This window comes from Piliocolobus tephrosceles, chromosome 15 (genome assembly GCF_002776525.5).
Source record: "Piliocolobus tephrosceles isolate RC106 chromosome 15, ASM277652v3, whole genome shotgun sequence".
Taxonomy (NCBI): Eukaryota; Metazoa; Chordata; class Mammalia; order Primates; family Cercopithecidae; genus Piliocolobus; species Piliocolobus tephrosceles.
Genome location: NC_045448.1, coordinates 39792378 through 39809668, shown reverse-complemented (window position 1 = coordinate 39809668; position 17291 = coordinate 39792378). Strand labels below are relative to the sequence as shown.

The following is a 17291-nucleotide window of genomic DNA, read 5'->3' as shown; positions in this document are numbered from 1 at the left end:
TAGGAACCTTGGTTGCCAGAGTGAGGGGGTTAGAATGTATTTGAAGTACAGTGCGAGCAACTGAGGAGTTAGCAGAGAATTTACATTTGTCTTCTGTGTGGAAATGGAATACAGAGTGGGAGGGGCGGCAAGAATGGAAACAAGACCTGTCTACCAGATTGTTGCTGTGGTCCCAGCAAACTGTGAATGAAGTAGACAAATATGTGATACAATTTAGAGACAGAATTGTGTAGCTTTGCTGATGGATTAGACTAGGGAATGCTACCTAAGCTTCTTAGATTTTTGCTGGGCATGAGGCAGATTCCACTTAACTCTTGGTCCTTTAGCTGCCACTCTGTTTCTTCTCCTGTACAGCTGAACTTCTTGAAATAATGGTCTACACTTGACACCTCTGCTTCCTCACTTTCCAGTTCCACTCCACCCTGGCAGATGAGCATCTGCTCCTGCCTTCAGCTAGGATTGCCGTCCCTGGGGTCACTGATGATTTCTCATAATCCTGATCACCTATTAGTCCTATAGCATTTGTTATTTTATTGTATTTATATATTTTTTATTTTATTTTAAAGACAGAGTCTCTCTCTGTTGCCCAGACTAGAGTGCAGTGGTGCAATCTCAGCTCACTGCAACCTTCCCCCCCTGGGCTCAAGCAGTCCTCCCATCCCAGCCTCCCAAGTAGCTGGGACTACAGGCACACGCCACCACACCTTGCTGATTTTTGTGTTTTTTTAGTAGAGACATATTTTGCCATGTTGCCCAGACTGGTCTCAAACTCCTGGGCTCAAGTGATCCTCCTGCCTCAGCCTCCCAAAATGCTGGGATTACAGGCATGAGCCACCATGCGGGCCCTATAGCATTTAACACTGTTGAAACTGTTTCCTTCTTGAAACTGTACTTCTTTGGCTTCCTTGACATCACTGTTGTCCAGATTTTCTCTGAGGATGTCTATTTCATGGGTCTTCTCCTCTGTCACTTTTAAAACGTGAAATCTCTGCTCCTTGTCCCATTTTCTCTTCTCAACCTGTACTGCCACCCCAGATGACCCCATCCACCATTATGGCTTTAGCTACCATTTACTATATCTTTACCTCAAGGCCTGGTCTTTTCCATTACTCCAGGCTGTGTATCCAGCTGTCTGGTGGAATCCACACTTCTGTGTTCCTTAGGTACATCAGCAAATTCCAAGCTGAACTCCTTACTCCCCTCCTCCCTCCACCTCCCACCCGCTCTGACTCACCCACCCACTGAGCTGCTTTCAGAGCTGCCTCCTCTCCACTTCCTCCCATCTTTGCTGCTTTTTCTGCTTCCAGCATCCTCCCTTGCTGCAGCCGCTTGCCGTCGCTTTGCCTGGCTCATTCCTGCTTATCTTTTAACTCACAGCACAGGTATCTTCCTCTGGGAAATGTTCCCCTTTCTCCCATGCCCGGGTTTGGGACCCACCTCATGTTCCCAAGCCCCTCGTGCCTGCCTTGATTGTAGCATTTCACTCCCTTTGGTTGCCTCTCTCTTCCAAAGAGATGTTCAGTGATCCCTTAGCAACTTCCAGGGCTTTATGCGGGACACAGGCAAGTGTTTTCATCACTTTTTCCACATAAGTGCTACACAGACTTTGATAATTGAGTAAATGCATTCTCCTCAGAAAGCTGACATTTCAAGATCTGCCCTTCTTTTTCTGATTTTTCCTTTGCCATTTCTTTGTTCGTGTCCTAACTCTTTCCTGTTAACTTTCTTCTGCTGTCAGCCTACTGCTTTTAATATATGCAGTCTTTCAGATTCTGTCATTCGCCTTTTCCTTTGTACAATCATTTATTAGACTGTGACTACAAATTACTTTGAGCCTTGCCTTTTAAGTGGAGTAAAAATAGATAATTAAAGCGGATTTGTACTAGGGATTTCATAATTACTATAATGAATATACATTATAGAAGATACTACCTAATTATCAAAAATCCTTGTATTTAAATGGATAAAATTAAATTTCAAATTAAAAACACGAAATATTTTAAATGAAGTGGGATTGTTTGTTGTCTAGAAAGGGAGAAAGATAGCAATTACCATTTTTTTTTTGTCACAGAGTGCTTCATGTTGGCGGAACCATTGTATTGTTGCTTAGTGAAGATCACCGCAGGTACCTTACAGATTGTAAAGGGAGCAGCATCCCTTTCAATTCCAAGGACAGTCACACAGATGAACCTGGAATTAAAAAGTGCTTGAATCCTGAAGAAAAAACTGGTGCATCCAAGACAGTGTCAACTTCATTCGAAGCCAGGAACCACAAGTTCTTAGACAGAATGTCACCATTTGGCTCCTTGGTACCAGTGGAATGCTACAAAGTTAGCCTTGGAAAGACAGATGCGTTCATATGTAAATATAAGAAGTCGCACTCTTCTGGACTATAGCAGGCTTGCTGCCATCAGCGAGGTTCAGGCCCTAGGATTCATACAGTACCCACAGAGCTCCAGGTAACCAAATTCCCCCAAAGACAGGGGGTGTGGCTGTTGGGTACACGTACTTGGTAAGAGTTTCTGCTTTATATTCTGAAGTGCCTAATGTTTTTGACAAAAAAGTTACCGAATATTTTTTAGACTTAATTTTTATATTCTGTCAGAATGTGAAAAGTTCTGCCCAGTTTCTGAGCAAAAACTTCAATTTCAAAATAAAAGTTTTCAGGGGTTCACCTAAGTGTATCACAATCAATACCAGACTGGGGATATTTAGCTATCAGATTTTCGGAAATGTATAAACCTTTATATGTAACTTCTTTTGATATTAAAATTGATTTTTGAGCCTGTAATTTTCTTCTCCATTGGAATGAAAATAATTTGTATTTGCAATACATTTTATATGTTTATTATGTAAACCAACAGTGAGAATAATAACTGAATTAAAATTAAGCCAGTATCCTTCAAAACATGATGGAAAATGAAATTTGCTTTTTTTCTAAAAGCATTCATAGATTGTCACCTCACCCTTATTTGTAGAAATTCAGTTTGTTTCTTATGTTCACTACCTGAGAAAAAGAAACAGTAAGTTAAGGAGAATATATGCTCTGGTTTAATTTTTTTCAGTAGTCTGATACAATTGTTCAACTTATTGGCAGCTTTAGTGGTATTTGAACAACTTTCCTATGTTTGGGAAATTTTCCACCCTGTGAATCACCTCTCCAAAGCAGAAGTCATAAAATCTGTTTTCCAGCTAGGGTGTGGAAACCTGGGCCCCTGGTATCAGGTGCACCCATGTACAAGCTATGGCATTTGTACCCAGTGGCAGCACAAAGTGGTCTTCACCAGGACATTCCTCTCCTGAGGTTTCAGCACTGCTCTTGGCTATGTAGCCACCACTCAGCTTCTCTCTCTTGCCTTCCTAGGAAATTCTGAGAGCCACCTGCTAATCTTGAATGCATTTCATTTGTGCTAAAACTAAGTAAATTTGGTTGTGTTGTTAACAGCTGGGACTCTGATAATGGTGACTGATACTCTGAGGGGTTTCAAGCAAGAGGCCCCCAATAATGTGAGTTCGTTATTCGTTATCTGGCCTGGTTGGGTTAAAGGCAGTGAGGATACAGCTAGTGTTACAGAAAGTGAATGGCATGTGATGGTGAAACAGTTCATAATGCCTGTGCTTACCTGATGCTCTGGGAAACACCAAAAACCTGAGGAATACAAGCACTATGGGGTGGGCTGTCTGCTTTTGGTAGAACTTCACAACTCAAAGAAGAAGCAGGATTTCTGTAGTCCTTACTCCTTGGGTTAAAGCAAGGGTCTCAGTCAGGGGTGACTTTTGGTCACATATGGTAACGTCTGCAGACATTTTTGATTACCACAACTTGAGAGAGAACAGAGATGCTCCTGGCATCTAGTGGATACAGCAGATAGAGGATGAGAGATTAGGTTAACAAGGTAATGAATGGCAAGTAGAGGTGGTATATTAAATCAGATGGGGCCTTGAAGACTATTTTAAGGGCTTTAGCTTTTACTCAAAACCACTGAAAGAGTTTTGAATAGGTGATGTCACCTAACTATGTTTAAATGATACTGTAGCTGCCATATTACAAATTGATTGTAGTAAGAGAAGGGTGAAAGTAAAGAGATCAGTTGGGAGTTTTTTGCAATAATTCAGGCAAAAAAAAAATGGTAGCTTGCCCCAGGATGGTAACAGTAGTGTTGGTAGGATGCACATGGATTCTGGATGTATTTTGAAAGTAGAACCAGAAGGATCTGCTGATGTGTTAGATGTGAGGTATGATAAATGGAGAGGAGACAGGAATGACAGAAGACTTTTAGCCAAGAACTTGGAACAATAGCATTTTCATCAGCTAAGAGAGGAAAGGCTGCAGAGGGTGCAGGTTTGGTGAGAAATATCAGAAGTTCTGTTTTGGACTTGTTAGTCTAGACAGTCTAATTTAGACTAGTCTAGACAGTCCAAACTAGCAGATCTTGTTTAGACTTGCTTGCTAGACAGTTTTAGACTTGCTAATTTTGAAATATGCATTAAACAAAGTGGAGATGTTGATTAGGCAATTGAATATGTGAGTCTGCAGTTTAAGAAAAAAGGTCTGCTCTGGAGATACATTATGGGGATTTTCAGTATTTAGGTGGCACGAAACTGGATCGGATCACCAAAGGATTGGAAATAGAAGAAAAAGACCAGGGCTGAGCCCTGAATTCCTCCAATACTGAGAGGTTGGGAGGAGAAGAGGAATCTCCAAAGAAAACTGAGATGGAACAACCAGTGAAATAGAAAACCTAGTGTGGTTGCCTGGAAAACATGAACAAAGGGTATAGAGGAGGAGTATTTAACCCTATAAATGCTGCTGACTGACCAAATAAGATAACTGAAAATTGACCATTGGCTTTAGCAGTGAGGGGGTCCTTCATGACCTTGACCATGGGGCTTTCGGTGGAATGGAAGGGGGGCAAAACCAGACTGCAAAACCAGGCAGGTCCTCACCATGTCATCCTCATGAGTGTCAGTTTAGATGGATGGTCAGGGACATGAAAGAAGGTCTTGGGAAGAGGAATGTGGATGGACATCTTATACTAAGAGAAAATAGGAAGAGAGCTGTAGATAGTGAGCATAGACAGTTCTTACAACTAGTTTTGTAGAACAGGTAAGCAAAGAAATAGGAGTAGTAGATTGGTAAGGAACATGGAAGCAAGAGAAAGATTTGTTGGGAGAAGTAGCTTTTTTTTTATGTTACAGAGAATTCCAGGAAAGATGAAAAGATGATGAAATAGGAAAAAAGGGATAAGTGCTAGAGCAGTGTTCTTGAATAAGAGGATAAAATGCAGTCCACAATTGGAGGAATTAACTTTAGACAGGAACATGATAATTTGTTCACGATTACAGGTAGGAAGATAGCATACAGACATTTCAGCTATAGTGTGATAAATATGCTCCTAAAAATTTTTTCATTCTCAAATTTATGCACTAAAAATAACAGAATTTATGAAAAAATCAAATTCTGATTAGGGCAGACCACTGCAAACATCCAGTTTTGCAACCTGAACACTAACAAACACCAATCTTAGTAAAAATATTGGCACAGTTAAGACATTTTATTTCTAAGAAATATGTAAGTAAATAAGGACTTCACCTTTTCAAGAAAAGGGCAGTGTCACCTTGATAGACTTAGGCATAAAGAAGGGTAAGGAGATGCTGAGTTACACAACCAGCACTGTCTGCCTGGCCAAGGCAGAACCTGCGGCCAAGATGAACCAGAAAAAGCCTGTGAACCAGAACAAGTGCCTTATTCCGCACCTTGTTCGTTCAACTCATTCCATTGGCATCCTTCGCATTCAACTGCTCCTGTCTGGTGACACAAAGCTTTAACATGCTAAAGAAAAAAAATCATGTATGAACCAACCCAGTTTCCACATTAGAGTGACATCATCTCCTTACTTAGCAATATTCGATTTAATGCCCATTAAAGAAACACGTGTTGTAAGAGAACAGATTATAAGTGGGAGCAGATGCTGGAAGGTGGGCGGATGTGGTGGTGGTAGACTGTGGAAGTTCTCTTTCAACTACTTCAACTTTCTCAGTGACAAACCATCCAGTAACTTACCCAGTGTCTGAGTCTGTAGCTGGAATAGCTACCCTCAGCAGTTGCGGAATACCCATAATGGCTTTCTGATCCATGGAGTAAGGGTATAGATTTTTGGAAGGGCTGCTTCACACTCCTTAGGTTCCCCTTCCTACCAAAATAGGCAGAGGCGATACCATATATTTGTAGGAGCTGCAAATGTTAGTGCCACCACTGAGAAAGGCACAGATGTTGATGGAACTCTCTGGCATCTGAAGGCAGACTACATAAGCTTTGGATTTGCTGCTCTGACTCTTTTACTATTAATTGTGGCCTGGGCAAGAGATGGCTCTCCAGTTGGACCAGCCCTACTGTAAGCAGCTCCCAAATGCCCTTAGAGACCCAGGAAATCTGATGGTGCTCAGAGCAACTGGGGCCGACCTGGAAGGTGTCGAGCCTGCAGCAAATCCCAGTAGAGGAAGCACAGCTGCAGCCTCTTAGCTTTTGGAGCAAAGCCAAACTCTTTTATGCAAGTAATTATTCTCCTTTTGGAAATAACTCTTGACTTGCTATTGGGACTTGCTTCTGAGGGCTTGACCATGGGACACTAGGTGACCATGTGACCTAAGCTGCCCATCTTGAAGTAATGACACACCAAGCCAAAAGTCGCACGGACCCCACCCAGCAGCACATCCTCATCAGATGGGAGTGGTATATATCAGCACTGAGTTCCACATGGCTGACTGCACTCGTGAGCTGCAGGGGCAGTCAGTGCTTTTTCCTCTCAGTGTGCCTCCTGCCACACTCACCCGTCCCTCATAGCCATGGTCTCATGGGGAATCTCCAGTGCGCAGTTCACCAAGGAGAAAAAAGTCAAATATGGCTTACAGATGACTCTGCAAGTTTTGCTGGCACCTGTGGGAATTTAATTGCAGCCCCACTCAGGGAAAGACAGTGGGGAAAGGATATCCTCCCAGGGAGCAGGACTTGGAGTGGTCCACATTATGTACTTTTCCTGGAAGGAGAGATGGCCTCAGAGGCAGATCCTCACCATGTCATCCTCATGAGTGTCAGTTTAGATGGATGGTCAGGGACATGAAAGAAGGTCTTGGGAAGAGGAATGTGGATGGACATCTTATACTAAACCCCAATATAGGTGAATATATGTGTCCTATTGGAATGGTCTCAAGAGGCCATAATGTGTAGGAGGTTCTAAATATATAGTTGGAAGATTGCCTGCCCAGTGCCCTACCTTTTCCCCAGCCATCCTGGTGCTTGCTCAGTGGCCCCATGGACAATGGTTGCAGAGACAGAAACAATGCACTGGCCCAACAAGGACTTCTCGCCAAGATGTGGCTACTGCCACTGCTGATTAATTTCCAGCAGCAGTGACCAACCCTGAGACTTAATGTAACACTACTGCTGTGGTTTGAGTTTGTCCTCCTGGAAGCTCACATTGAAATTTGATCCCCAACATGATGGTTTTGGGAGGTTGGACCTAGTAGGGGTATTTGGGTCATGTCAATAGATTCCCTCACGAATGGATCAATGCCCTCTTGAAGGAGCTAGTTCATTCTCACTCTCCCAGGACTAGATTAGTTACCAGAGATTGACTGTTGTAAAAGCAAGTTCTGCTTCCTAGACATTCTCTTGCTCTCTTTGCACCTACCCACTGACTTTTCTGCTTCTCTGCCATATTTTGAGCCAGCACATGGCCCTCACCAGAAACTGACCAGATGTGGCACTATGCTTTTGAATTTTTCAGCCTGCAGAATCATGGGCTCAATAAACAACTTTTCTTTATCAGTTACCCAGTGTCAAGTACTCTATTATAGCAACACTAAATGAACTAAAACAACTACAAACAGGAGGGGAATTATATTGAAGACCCTCCCCTTGTGAAGAGGGCAATAATTAGTCCTCACTGGAATAACTATTTACTCTGTGTTTGGATACTAACAACACCTCCCATGAAGTTAACAAATTGCCTTATTCACTATCATTTGTTTCCATGTAACAGTGCTTCTCACTAAAGAGCTCATTTTACAGGGATGACAGTGAGACAAGAGGCTGAGGCTCACGGGATTTCTTGTCTTACCATGTGTTCCATAACCTGAAGCACAAGGCCTTATGGCATGATGGAATGGCTTACTGAACACCCAGTTATTGTGCCAGCAGGAAGATAACTCCTTAAGAAGTTGAGGTGCCTCCAAACAGGATACTCTGTGTGCTATGAACCAACAGCCAATAGATGGTGCTATTTCTCCCGTAGTCAGAATGAAGAGCCCAAGAGCTGGAAGTGAGAGTGGTACCTGTTACTATATCACTCCTAATTACCCTATTAAAATGTTTGCATCTTATCACTAGAGCATCTGGGCTCCCTGGCTTAGAGGTCTCAATGCCTCTTGTTCCAGGTGGGAACCTTCAGTGCTGTCTCATATTGCATGAAGAGTTAAGACATATTCCATACTATCCACTGGTCTCTCCATCTCTTGGAAAGATCAGTTACATTAGAACAAATGACCACACCACCACCACCGCTACTGCCACCAGCCTGTGGGTCTCCTTTCTTACAGGGCAACCGTGAGAAAGGGGAATGCATAAGCTTCTTGATGCCAGGCAGTCTGGATTTGATCTATCAGCTCTTTACAGGAATTGTCTGGAAAGCCAGCTGCCCTGCACCTGGGAAACTTGAAGGACCTAGTGATCTTAGGGACACATGATATGTTACAGTCTCCCTGCCAGGGAGAGGCAAGGGGAAAACCACCAGTTGTATGAGAATCTGAGCTTAAATGTAGTCAGCCCTTTTTTCTGAGAAAAGAGGTGCCCCCAAATTCTCAGCTGCCATTGTCCATTTAATCCACTCTGAGCACCCAGGGTCATTCGTGGAAACCCTACTCCTTTCAAAATCGTTCCCAAGAGAGGATTTCTTCTGTCAGCAAACACAACAAGAAGCCATTGAATTAAGAGGTAAGACTGCCACCCAATTATTTTGGGTTATTGATTCCACTGGACAGAAACACACAAACAGGTTGAACTATGTGGGCTGGAGTGTTTGCTCCTAGTAATCAGAGAGAGGTATGTCTAGAACCCAATGTTAACCTAAGTTCTTACCAAGACCCGAGACGAGATGAAACAAAGGTTTTCTTGGAGATAATTTATTCTGGGAGCTGGCTACTGGAAGGAGTAAAAGAGAAATAGGGAAAAAGGTAATCCAAGGATGCACTGTTGAGCACATCACCACAGTGAGAAGCTGGGATCTGATCCTGTAGGACCCCTCTGAAGAGCTGTGTAGGATGCAACCCAGAATTGTCTGCTTAAGGAGCAAAAGAAGAGAATATCCACCAGCTACTGTCTGGTCAAGAGTAGGATGACTTTCAACTCTCTCCCAATTTAAGAGTTCCATCCCACAATGTAAACCCTAACTTACAGAATGTCAGATGGAATTAGAGGAGGATTGGAAGCCACCCAGAAATCATGTTCTTGACATGGATGTGTTACCCTTGTCAGAAGGCGAGAAGATGAGCAGATTTTTGTGTCAAGTATAATTGCATATTTTACATGCAAATATTCGTTATTTGGAGGAAGTTTAAATATCAAATTAAGAACAGATATTGATCTTGGGCATCCAAAGGGTGCATCAAAGTGGTAATTTATCATATTTTCCAGTGTTTGAGTCCCGCCTCTCCAAGGCAGAAACCAAAACACCAGCTTTTCCAACCTATGTTATAGGTAGAATGGAGGCCAGACACTGACGTATGATCATTGGATTCAGATGTAAGCCATGCGGAGGAACCAGGCACCATGGAATCCACTTTCTGGGGGACAGGCAGCAGAAGCATCTGGCCTCAGGGGCTAGCTGGGGTAGAGGACAGCTTTCAGGGTCCAATATCCATGGTGCAAGCTATCATGTGGCTACCCGGCAGAGGTGGCAGTGGATCTTTGAAACTACCATCTTGTTATATGGTTTGGATGGTGTTCCTGGTTGTGTAGTCCCCTAGATTAATTTTCTGGCCCTCTTGAGCATTCTAATTTTTTTTTTTTAATGAATTCCTCTTCTGCCGAACAACCTAGAGTTATTCTGTTGATTGCAACTGGGGGCTCTGTGCCACACACCAAGGTTACTGAAGCACTCTCCTGCCCTGCAGGGCTCTGCACATCTCATTCTCAGTGGAGTCCCTCTTTTACCATATTTTCCAGGTGTCTATTTTATCAGTATTTGGCACTCCCTCCCCAAAATCATTTTTAATGTTTTGGCCTCCCAAAGATTTTGAATAATACAGTCTTTGTCGTCGTCTGCCTAAACCTTACATACATCTTTAGGAGAAAAGAAGAAACGTGTAGGGGTGGACTGTGTGACCGAAATGCAACAAACAATGGATTAAAAAAAATTCATTTCTTGACTTGGAGTGACAGTGATGTAGATCATAAGAGGTAGCAGTACTAATAATCTCCATGCACTTTGCAGAATTAAATAATGATTTTAGTTTCTGCTAAAATATCTTTATTAAATGCACACAACTATAAAGCTTTTTGAAAATTTATAAAAATTTGAGGATATCAAATAAATGGAGTACTATTTTATAGCCTTTTTTTCCTCCTCCAGAATAGAGTACAGGGTGTGGCCCAGACAAGAACACTTAATATTTTTTGAACTCAATTGAACTAGCTCCTGGTAGGAGGAAATAAATAAATGCCTGTAGATCTGAGAACCGTGAATCAAAGGGACACTCGGAAACCATTCAAGGGCAGACAGCTCTCCAGGGAGACACCAACTTCCTATATAACCTAGAAAGCTAAGTCTCAGAGAAACCACATCAAACTCACAATGAGATACCATCTCACGCCAGTTAGAGTGGCAATCATTAAAGTCAGGAAACAACAGATGCTGGAGAAGATGTGGAGAAATAGGAATGCTTTTACACTGTTGGTGAGAGTGTAAATTGGTTCAACCATTGTGGAAGACAGTGTGGTGATTCCTCAAAGATCTAGAACTAGAATTACCATTTTACCCAGCAATCCCATTACTGGGTATATACCCAAAGATTACAAATCATGCTAGTATAAAAGCACATGCACACATATGTTTATTGCGGCACTGTTCACAATAGCAAAGACTTAGAACCAACCCACATGTCCATCAATGATAGACTGGATTAAGAAAATGTGGCACATATATACCATGGAATACTATGCAGCCATAAAAAGGATGAGTTCATGTCCTTTGCAGGGACATGGAAGAAGCTGGAAACCATCATTCTCACCAAACTATCACAAGGCCAGAAAACCAAACACCACATGTTCTCACTCAGGTGGGAAATGAACAATTAGATCACTTGGACACAGGGCGGGGAACATCACACACTGGGGCCTGTTAAGGGGTGGGGGGCTGGGGGAGGGGTAGCATTAGGAGAATTACCTAATGTAAATGATGAGTTGATGGGTACAGCACACCAACATGGCACATGTATACCTATGTATCAAACCTGCACGTTGTGCACATGTACCCTGGAACTTAAAGTATTATTAAAAAAATCAAAAAGCTAAGGCTCATTAGGCATTCAAAATATACTGAAGTTTGAGAAGAAATGCTCACTTAGATATTAAATAAACACTCTGTTCAGAGAGCTATGCAAGAAAGCCCTTGGACTAAAATTAGGTGAGATGCAGTCTTAGCAAAATCTTGTTAATTAAGAAATTATTAAGAAATCCAGGTGAGTTTTTTTTAATGCATGCTCATATTTTCCCATAGTGTTTGTAGCCTTCTCAAATCTTTTATTTATTCATTTATTCATTTGCTTCTTTATTTACTTAGCTACCAGGCAGTGAGTACTCGCTACATGTCAGGTCCTAGAAATGCTCCTTGGTAAACTGGCCCTGCCTGAATGACTGCTGTGACAGCTCTCTGAAAGGGATGTGAGCAGGAGCGAGAGGATGCCAGCCAGAAGTCCAGGCTTATGAGATAGAGGAATATCCTTGACCTTTGGAAATGGAGGGATGAAACCACTCTCTGGAACACCTCGGCAGAGAGAGAAAAATGAGCTGAGTCCAGGAAAACATTTGAGAGAAATTTATGGATTGTTGGAAATGTAAAGAAACAACTCAAAACGTGCATGAAGAGCTCAGCTTTTTATCTTAAATTCCATGAATTTATTATGTTCCAGAGAGTCAGGAGATTTGAAGTGTAATTTTGCCATCTGAATGCCACAATCATTTAATATTGTCAGTTTTCATTAAGTTTCTTCAGTGAGTTACTGCCTGCTCAAGATGAAACAAATGACAGCAATTACTCCAGGGCCCTTCCTTACCCACCCCCAACCCTTACACATTATTTCTACCATTTTTTGGTCACCCTGCTAGCTGCCTTTTTGTGACTCTTGCCCTTGGTATCTCTACACTATGTGAGATTGACTTCACCTTCGACGAGTGGGCACATTAACCGTGTCTTTTGCCAGAGAGACCCAAACACCCAGTACTGGCCTCTGGGTATTAACATGGGAACCAATTAACATGGGACAATTTGTTCACTGGGCCAAAGGTTTTTTGTCTTTCTGTACGTCGGATTACATCACTCTTATGTTTGAAATTCTCCAATGACTTTTCATTTTACTCAGAATGAAACCCGAAGTCTTGGGTTTTATTGGAAAGGTGTTCAAAGGGTGCCGGGTAGCCTGGTTTCCCTCTTAACTTCATCTCAACACTCCCTTTCATTCTACCTTTTGCTGACCCTGCCACATGCAAAGCTTGTTCCCATCCCAGGCCTCTGTACCTGCTGTCTACTCTTCTGGACTCAAGTCACCTGCATTGCTCAGGCTCTCTGCGCAAGTGTTTTCTTATCAGAGAAGCCAACGCTGGCTTCCCTAAACTGGCCATCCCCTCACCCTTAGCACTCTATTCTACTAGCCACTTCATTTTTCGTTCATAGCACATATCACCACCACCTACTGCATAAGCCATGTTTTATTACTGTCTGTCTCTCTGAGACAGACACAAAGGAAAAAAGAACAAATGGTCTTTCCCGGAAGGAAGATTTTTTTTCTTTTTTCCTTTGTCACCTTACAATGGCAGCTTCTTGAAGGCAGCAGCTTTGATTTATTCACTATGTATTCCCTGCACTTGAATCAGTCTCTGGCACATACTGGGCCTCTATAGAGATGTGACAAAGGAAAGAACATGTGAATGAGCAAGTGAACACAACTGGTCATTCATTTGACCACATGTGTCTTTGTTCCACAGTATTGAGATGTCCCTGTTTTCGCTGAGGCCCCAGAACCATTTTGCCACTGTGGACCTGCTCCTAAAGAGACCACAAAGAGTTTGAGTCTACAATAGTAAGCAAAGCCTGAGAACAACAAAAGAAAAGTAACGTTGAGAAATAGAGGCTGTAAGGCAGCAAGTCGGCTTCACGGACCAGGGATCACCGTCTTGGTGATGTGTCATTCATTTATTCCCTCATTCCTTCAGCACACATTTACTGGCATTTCCTCCACACCCACTGACATCCCAAACAAGTTACTTTTCATGGTCATCTGCCAACCAAGTGAACAGAGCCAGAAAGGTTCAGAATGCTGAACCAAGTTTCGCTCGCATTGGCCAAATCCATGCATTCCAGTGTCACAAAGGAAACCAGAACAAATTGTCTTTCCTTGAAGGAAGATTTTCTTTTTCCTGTGTGATATTGGAATGTATGGAATCATGCTCACCTTTCTTGATTATGTAGGCATATCACAGGGCCTACAGACCCACAGGCTGATTGCTTTAAAAAATAATGAAATTGTACTGAATTTCCTCTTAACTCATTGTATTCTTACTCATCTGGCTCCTCAAAGGAACTGGTTTTGGGGGAGTTTGGAAAGGATTCTGAGAAGAGGGCCACTCACCCGTCCCACCCCGCATGGCTCCAACAAGGCTGTCCCTCTAGATCACCCTGGGTCTTTCCTCATCCTCATTTCACTTCTCTTGAAAACCATTCCCTTACTCCTGTGAACACTCTTTAAACCGTTACTTTATTTGGAGAATTATTTAAGAACTGGTTCATCTCTTGAGTCAATACTGCACTAATCACATGCATTATCTCCCCCAGATTAACTTTCACAATTGGTTTAGTTTCAATTCCCAAGTCCATTTTATTTGAGAAACATGTTGGCATGATAGCGATTTACCGTTGTCACCACAGAGGCCTGAAAAGTAGAGGCTCCTCGACATGTTTGTAGAAATACAGACACTTACTTGGACAGGCTGACCTCAAAATCTACCTGGCTTTCTTGCTGGGGAGGTGAACCTTCTGCCAGTGACTGGCTGAGAGATCTCGGGTTAGTGCTCCGAGTCTCTGTTCCTCTGCTGTCAAAGAGGGATGACCATCATAGTTTCCATATGCCTCCATGGCTGTCTTGAGGTTTGTTTTGGTTTGGTTATGGGGTGTTTTCTAAGTCACTGCACGGTGACCAGTCTCTCAAAGGGAAAATACGAAATGAAGTACTGTACTTTCCTTGAGATATAATAAAAAACTTGGAAGGTTTCTTTGTTTTGACTCAACATCAGATGGTTTTATTTTATTGTTAGTGTAACTTAATATGTTATGTCTTTTAAATTAGTTCACATTCAACTTGGATAAAGGAAATAAAAGTTTGTAGAGGTGTTCAAAGTGTTTTTCAGGCTTCTTAAGTGTGTGGTTATTACCACCATTCTTGGAAATCACATTAGTTCATGGATGTCTCCAGAGAGATTGAGAGAGATGATTGACTTGCAGGGCCACACATCAAGACAGTCAGGGAGCAAGGAAGGAAATTCATGAGTCTTTGAGTTGCTATCCTACCTCTAACCGTAAGGCTAGATAGCCTTTTTTTTTTTTTTTAAATAATTACTTTCATCTAATAATTTAAAAATTGCCATCAGGGATGCTGTCACAGGACAAAGCAAGGAGGACATACCCACTTAAATATAAATCTTTGAGCAGCCCTACTGACATGGGAATTTCTCATAATGTTCTGTGAGGGAAGTGCCAAGAAGGTAATTAAAATTGCTATCATACCTTTAGGCTACTGCAAACTGCCGGATCTCTTGAAGGTCAGTCATGTAAGGAGAGGTTCTGTGCTTACAAAAATAGGTCTGGCATTCTTTACAGAATTACGAAGTGCAGTGTGCACTCTGGCTTAGAAATATAGAAGCTTGATTAAAAACTATAGAGCAGTAACTTCCAAAGGGACGCTTGGAAAATGCAGGGGAATGTGAACCTAGCTAGATGTATAAGATGTTGACAGTAGGCTCAGATACGGTTAGAAATGCACTATGGAAATGCTGCTGGGTCTTGGGTAGTTGACGTGGATGCTGTGCAGGAAGGTGGAAGGACTTTGGAGTGAGCAAGCTGGAAACCAAATCTTGGCTAGTATCTTAGGGAAGGTTACTCAACCTCTGTGAGCCTTGGCTTCTCTACCCACAAAGTAGGGGAAAATAATAACAAGATATGGTATATAAAGGACACAGCCTGACACAGTCACTGAGGACATACTGAGGCAGTCCCTCACTCAGCGACTCAGTCTCATCAATGCCAAGAACCAGCACTGGAATAGCTTTTGAGAATCTGAGCTTTCTTTGCCACTTCTTATTTATGTCTAATCTTTACAAGAATGAAGGAGACCTAAAAGTTGACAATAATATGGCTCCACTGCCATCCTCTTAGAATTAATTAATTAAGTGCTTTATTTACTTACATATCTATTTATTCTTTGAGCAACCAACAGAGTCCAGAACAAATGGCAAATCAGGGCTTAGAGGAGAAATGAGAAAACTTCAACAATTTATTCGGGTCTTTAGGTTCATTCTAAACTCTTGTGATTAACAGATTCAACCAATATGATAAGTGCAATGTGTTTTACCTGTGGGGAATGACGCTGAAGCCCACTGAAGCCACAGCTGGGTGAAGTTCATTTCGGGCGTGACCAAGTTTCTAAAGCAAGTATTTGTGCGTTCATCACAATCAACCTGACTGACAGGCAAAGTTATGAGGATGGACATAAAAGGTGTTTCATGATTCAAGAGTGAAATGCCCTGAGCTGTGATTGTGTTCTGGGAACAAGTCAAGGGAGCCCAGACCCTTTGTGTAGGATCCAGCGGAGCCTCAGTGCACCCTTGCTATAGCAAGGTTTCCATCCAGGATCCCCAGAGGATGCCGCTTCATAGTTAGCCAGATATTAAGGGAATTTACCCCTAAGGTCCTGATTTAGAACACTTCCTGATGAGCATAAAGGTACAGTTCATCCATCCTCATACCCACACTCAAGGCAGTGGCCTGGTCAGACTCTGGGCCAACCAGGATGAGCACTTCACTAGGACAATGGTCTGTGCTTTAGGAACATCAGCCCTAAGATGTGGCGGTTTATTCTCAGAATTTCTCAGTGAGTTCCAAAAAAGGGAAATGCTTACCTGAAGCAGAACAATAGTCTATCTGCTGTGATTGAAACTGGGGATGGCCAGTATGTGACATCTGCCTTTCCCTTTCATTCACAAACGCTACATCTTTCCCCCTTGTGCCTGGACTGAAATCTTCCCAGCCACTACTAATTGATCAAGCTCACACTTAAACTGAATCGTATTTTCAGGTCTGAGATGCACAACTTCTGGAAAACAACTGGAAATCGAGAGGAATCAGCTGGCAGCTGTGTCAAACAGCAAGAAGGCGCATGTGGGCCATTGAACTATTTTCTCAACTACAATTTCCAATTCCAGTCTCCATTAAATAAACGCTATCCTATATGACACTGAGTTAACCTTAAAACTTAGCAATTTTCCCCCTTTTTCCCAAATTATTTTATCTCCTTTTTGATACAAGAAGCAGTTTCCTTAGTAATTAACCTAACTCTACAAATTCTTTAGGTGTCGTCCTTGATAACTTCCCTTCTTTCCCCACCTCCATGTAACTTACCAGCAAATCAATTCCATCTCTAAAATATGTCCACCTACTCCTCTGCATTTTCATCACCACCCTCTCCATCCAGGCGCAATTTTGTCTCCAGGGTTCCAGTGCAACATCCTCCTTCCTAACTGGGTTTTTCACCTCTAGTTGTGCCCCCTTTAAATCCATTCTCTATCCAGCAGCAGTGGAAACACTGAATTTTTTTTTTTTTTTTTTTTTTTTTGAGACTAGTCTCGCTGTGTTACCCAGGCTGGGGCAGGAGGATTGCTTGAGTCTAGAAGCTATTGAGCTATTATCACACCACTGCACTGCACTCCAGCCTGGGTAACACAGTGAGACTAGTCTCAAAAAAAAAAA

General features: G+C 42.3%; 1 protein-coding gene across 6 annotated transcripts in view; it reads left to right on the top strand.

Moving 5' to 3' along the window:
* The window catches only part of THUMPD2 (THUMP domain containing 2), a 41025-nt gene extending 38234 nt beyond the window's left edge, over nt 1–2791 (top strand). For all 6 annotated transcript variants that reach the window (XM_023216283.2, XM_023216282.2, XM_023216284.2 and 3 more), the window contains one exon: nt 2072–2791. In XM_023216283.2, the coding sequence (XP_023072051.1) occupies nt 2072–2396 (325 nt within the window). In that variant the 3' untranslated portion in view covers nt 2397–2791. The remainder of the gene's footprint in view (nt 1–2071) is intronic.
* Nucleotides 2792–17291: the final 14500 nt, after the last annotated feature.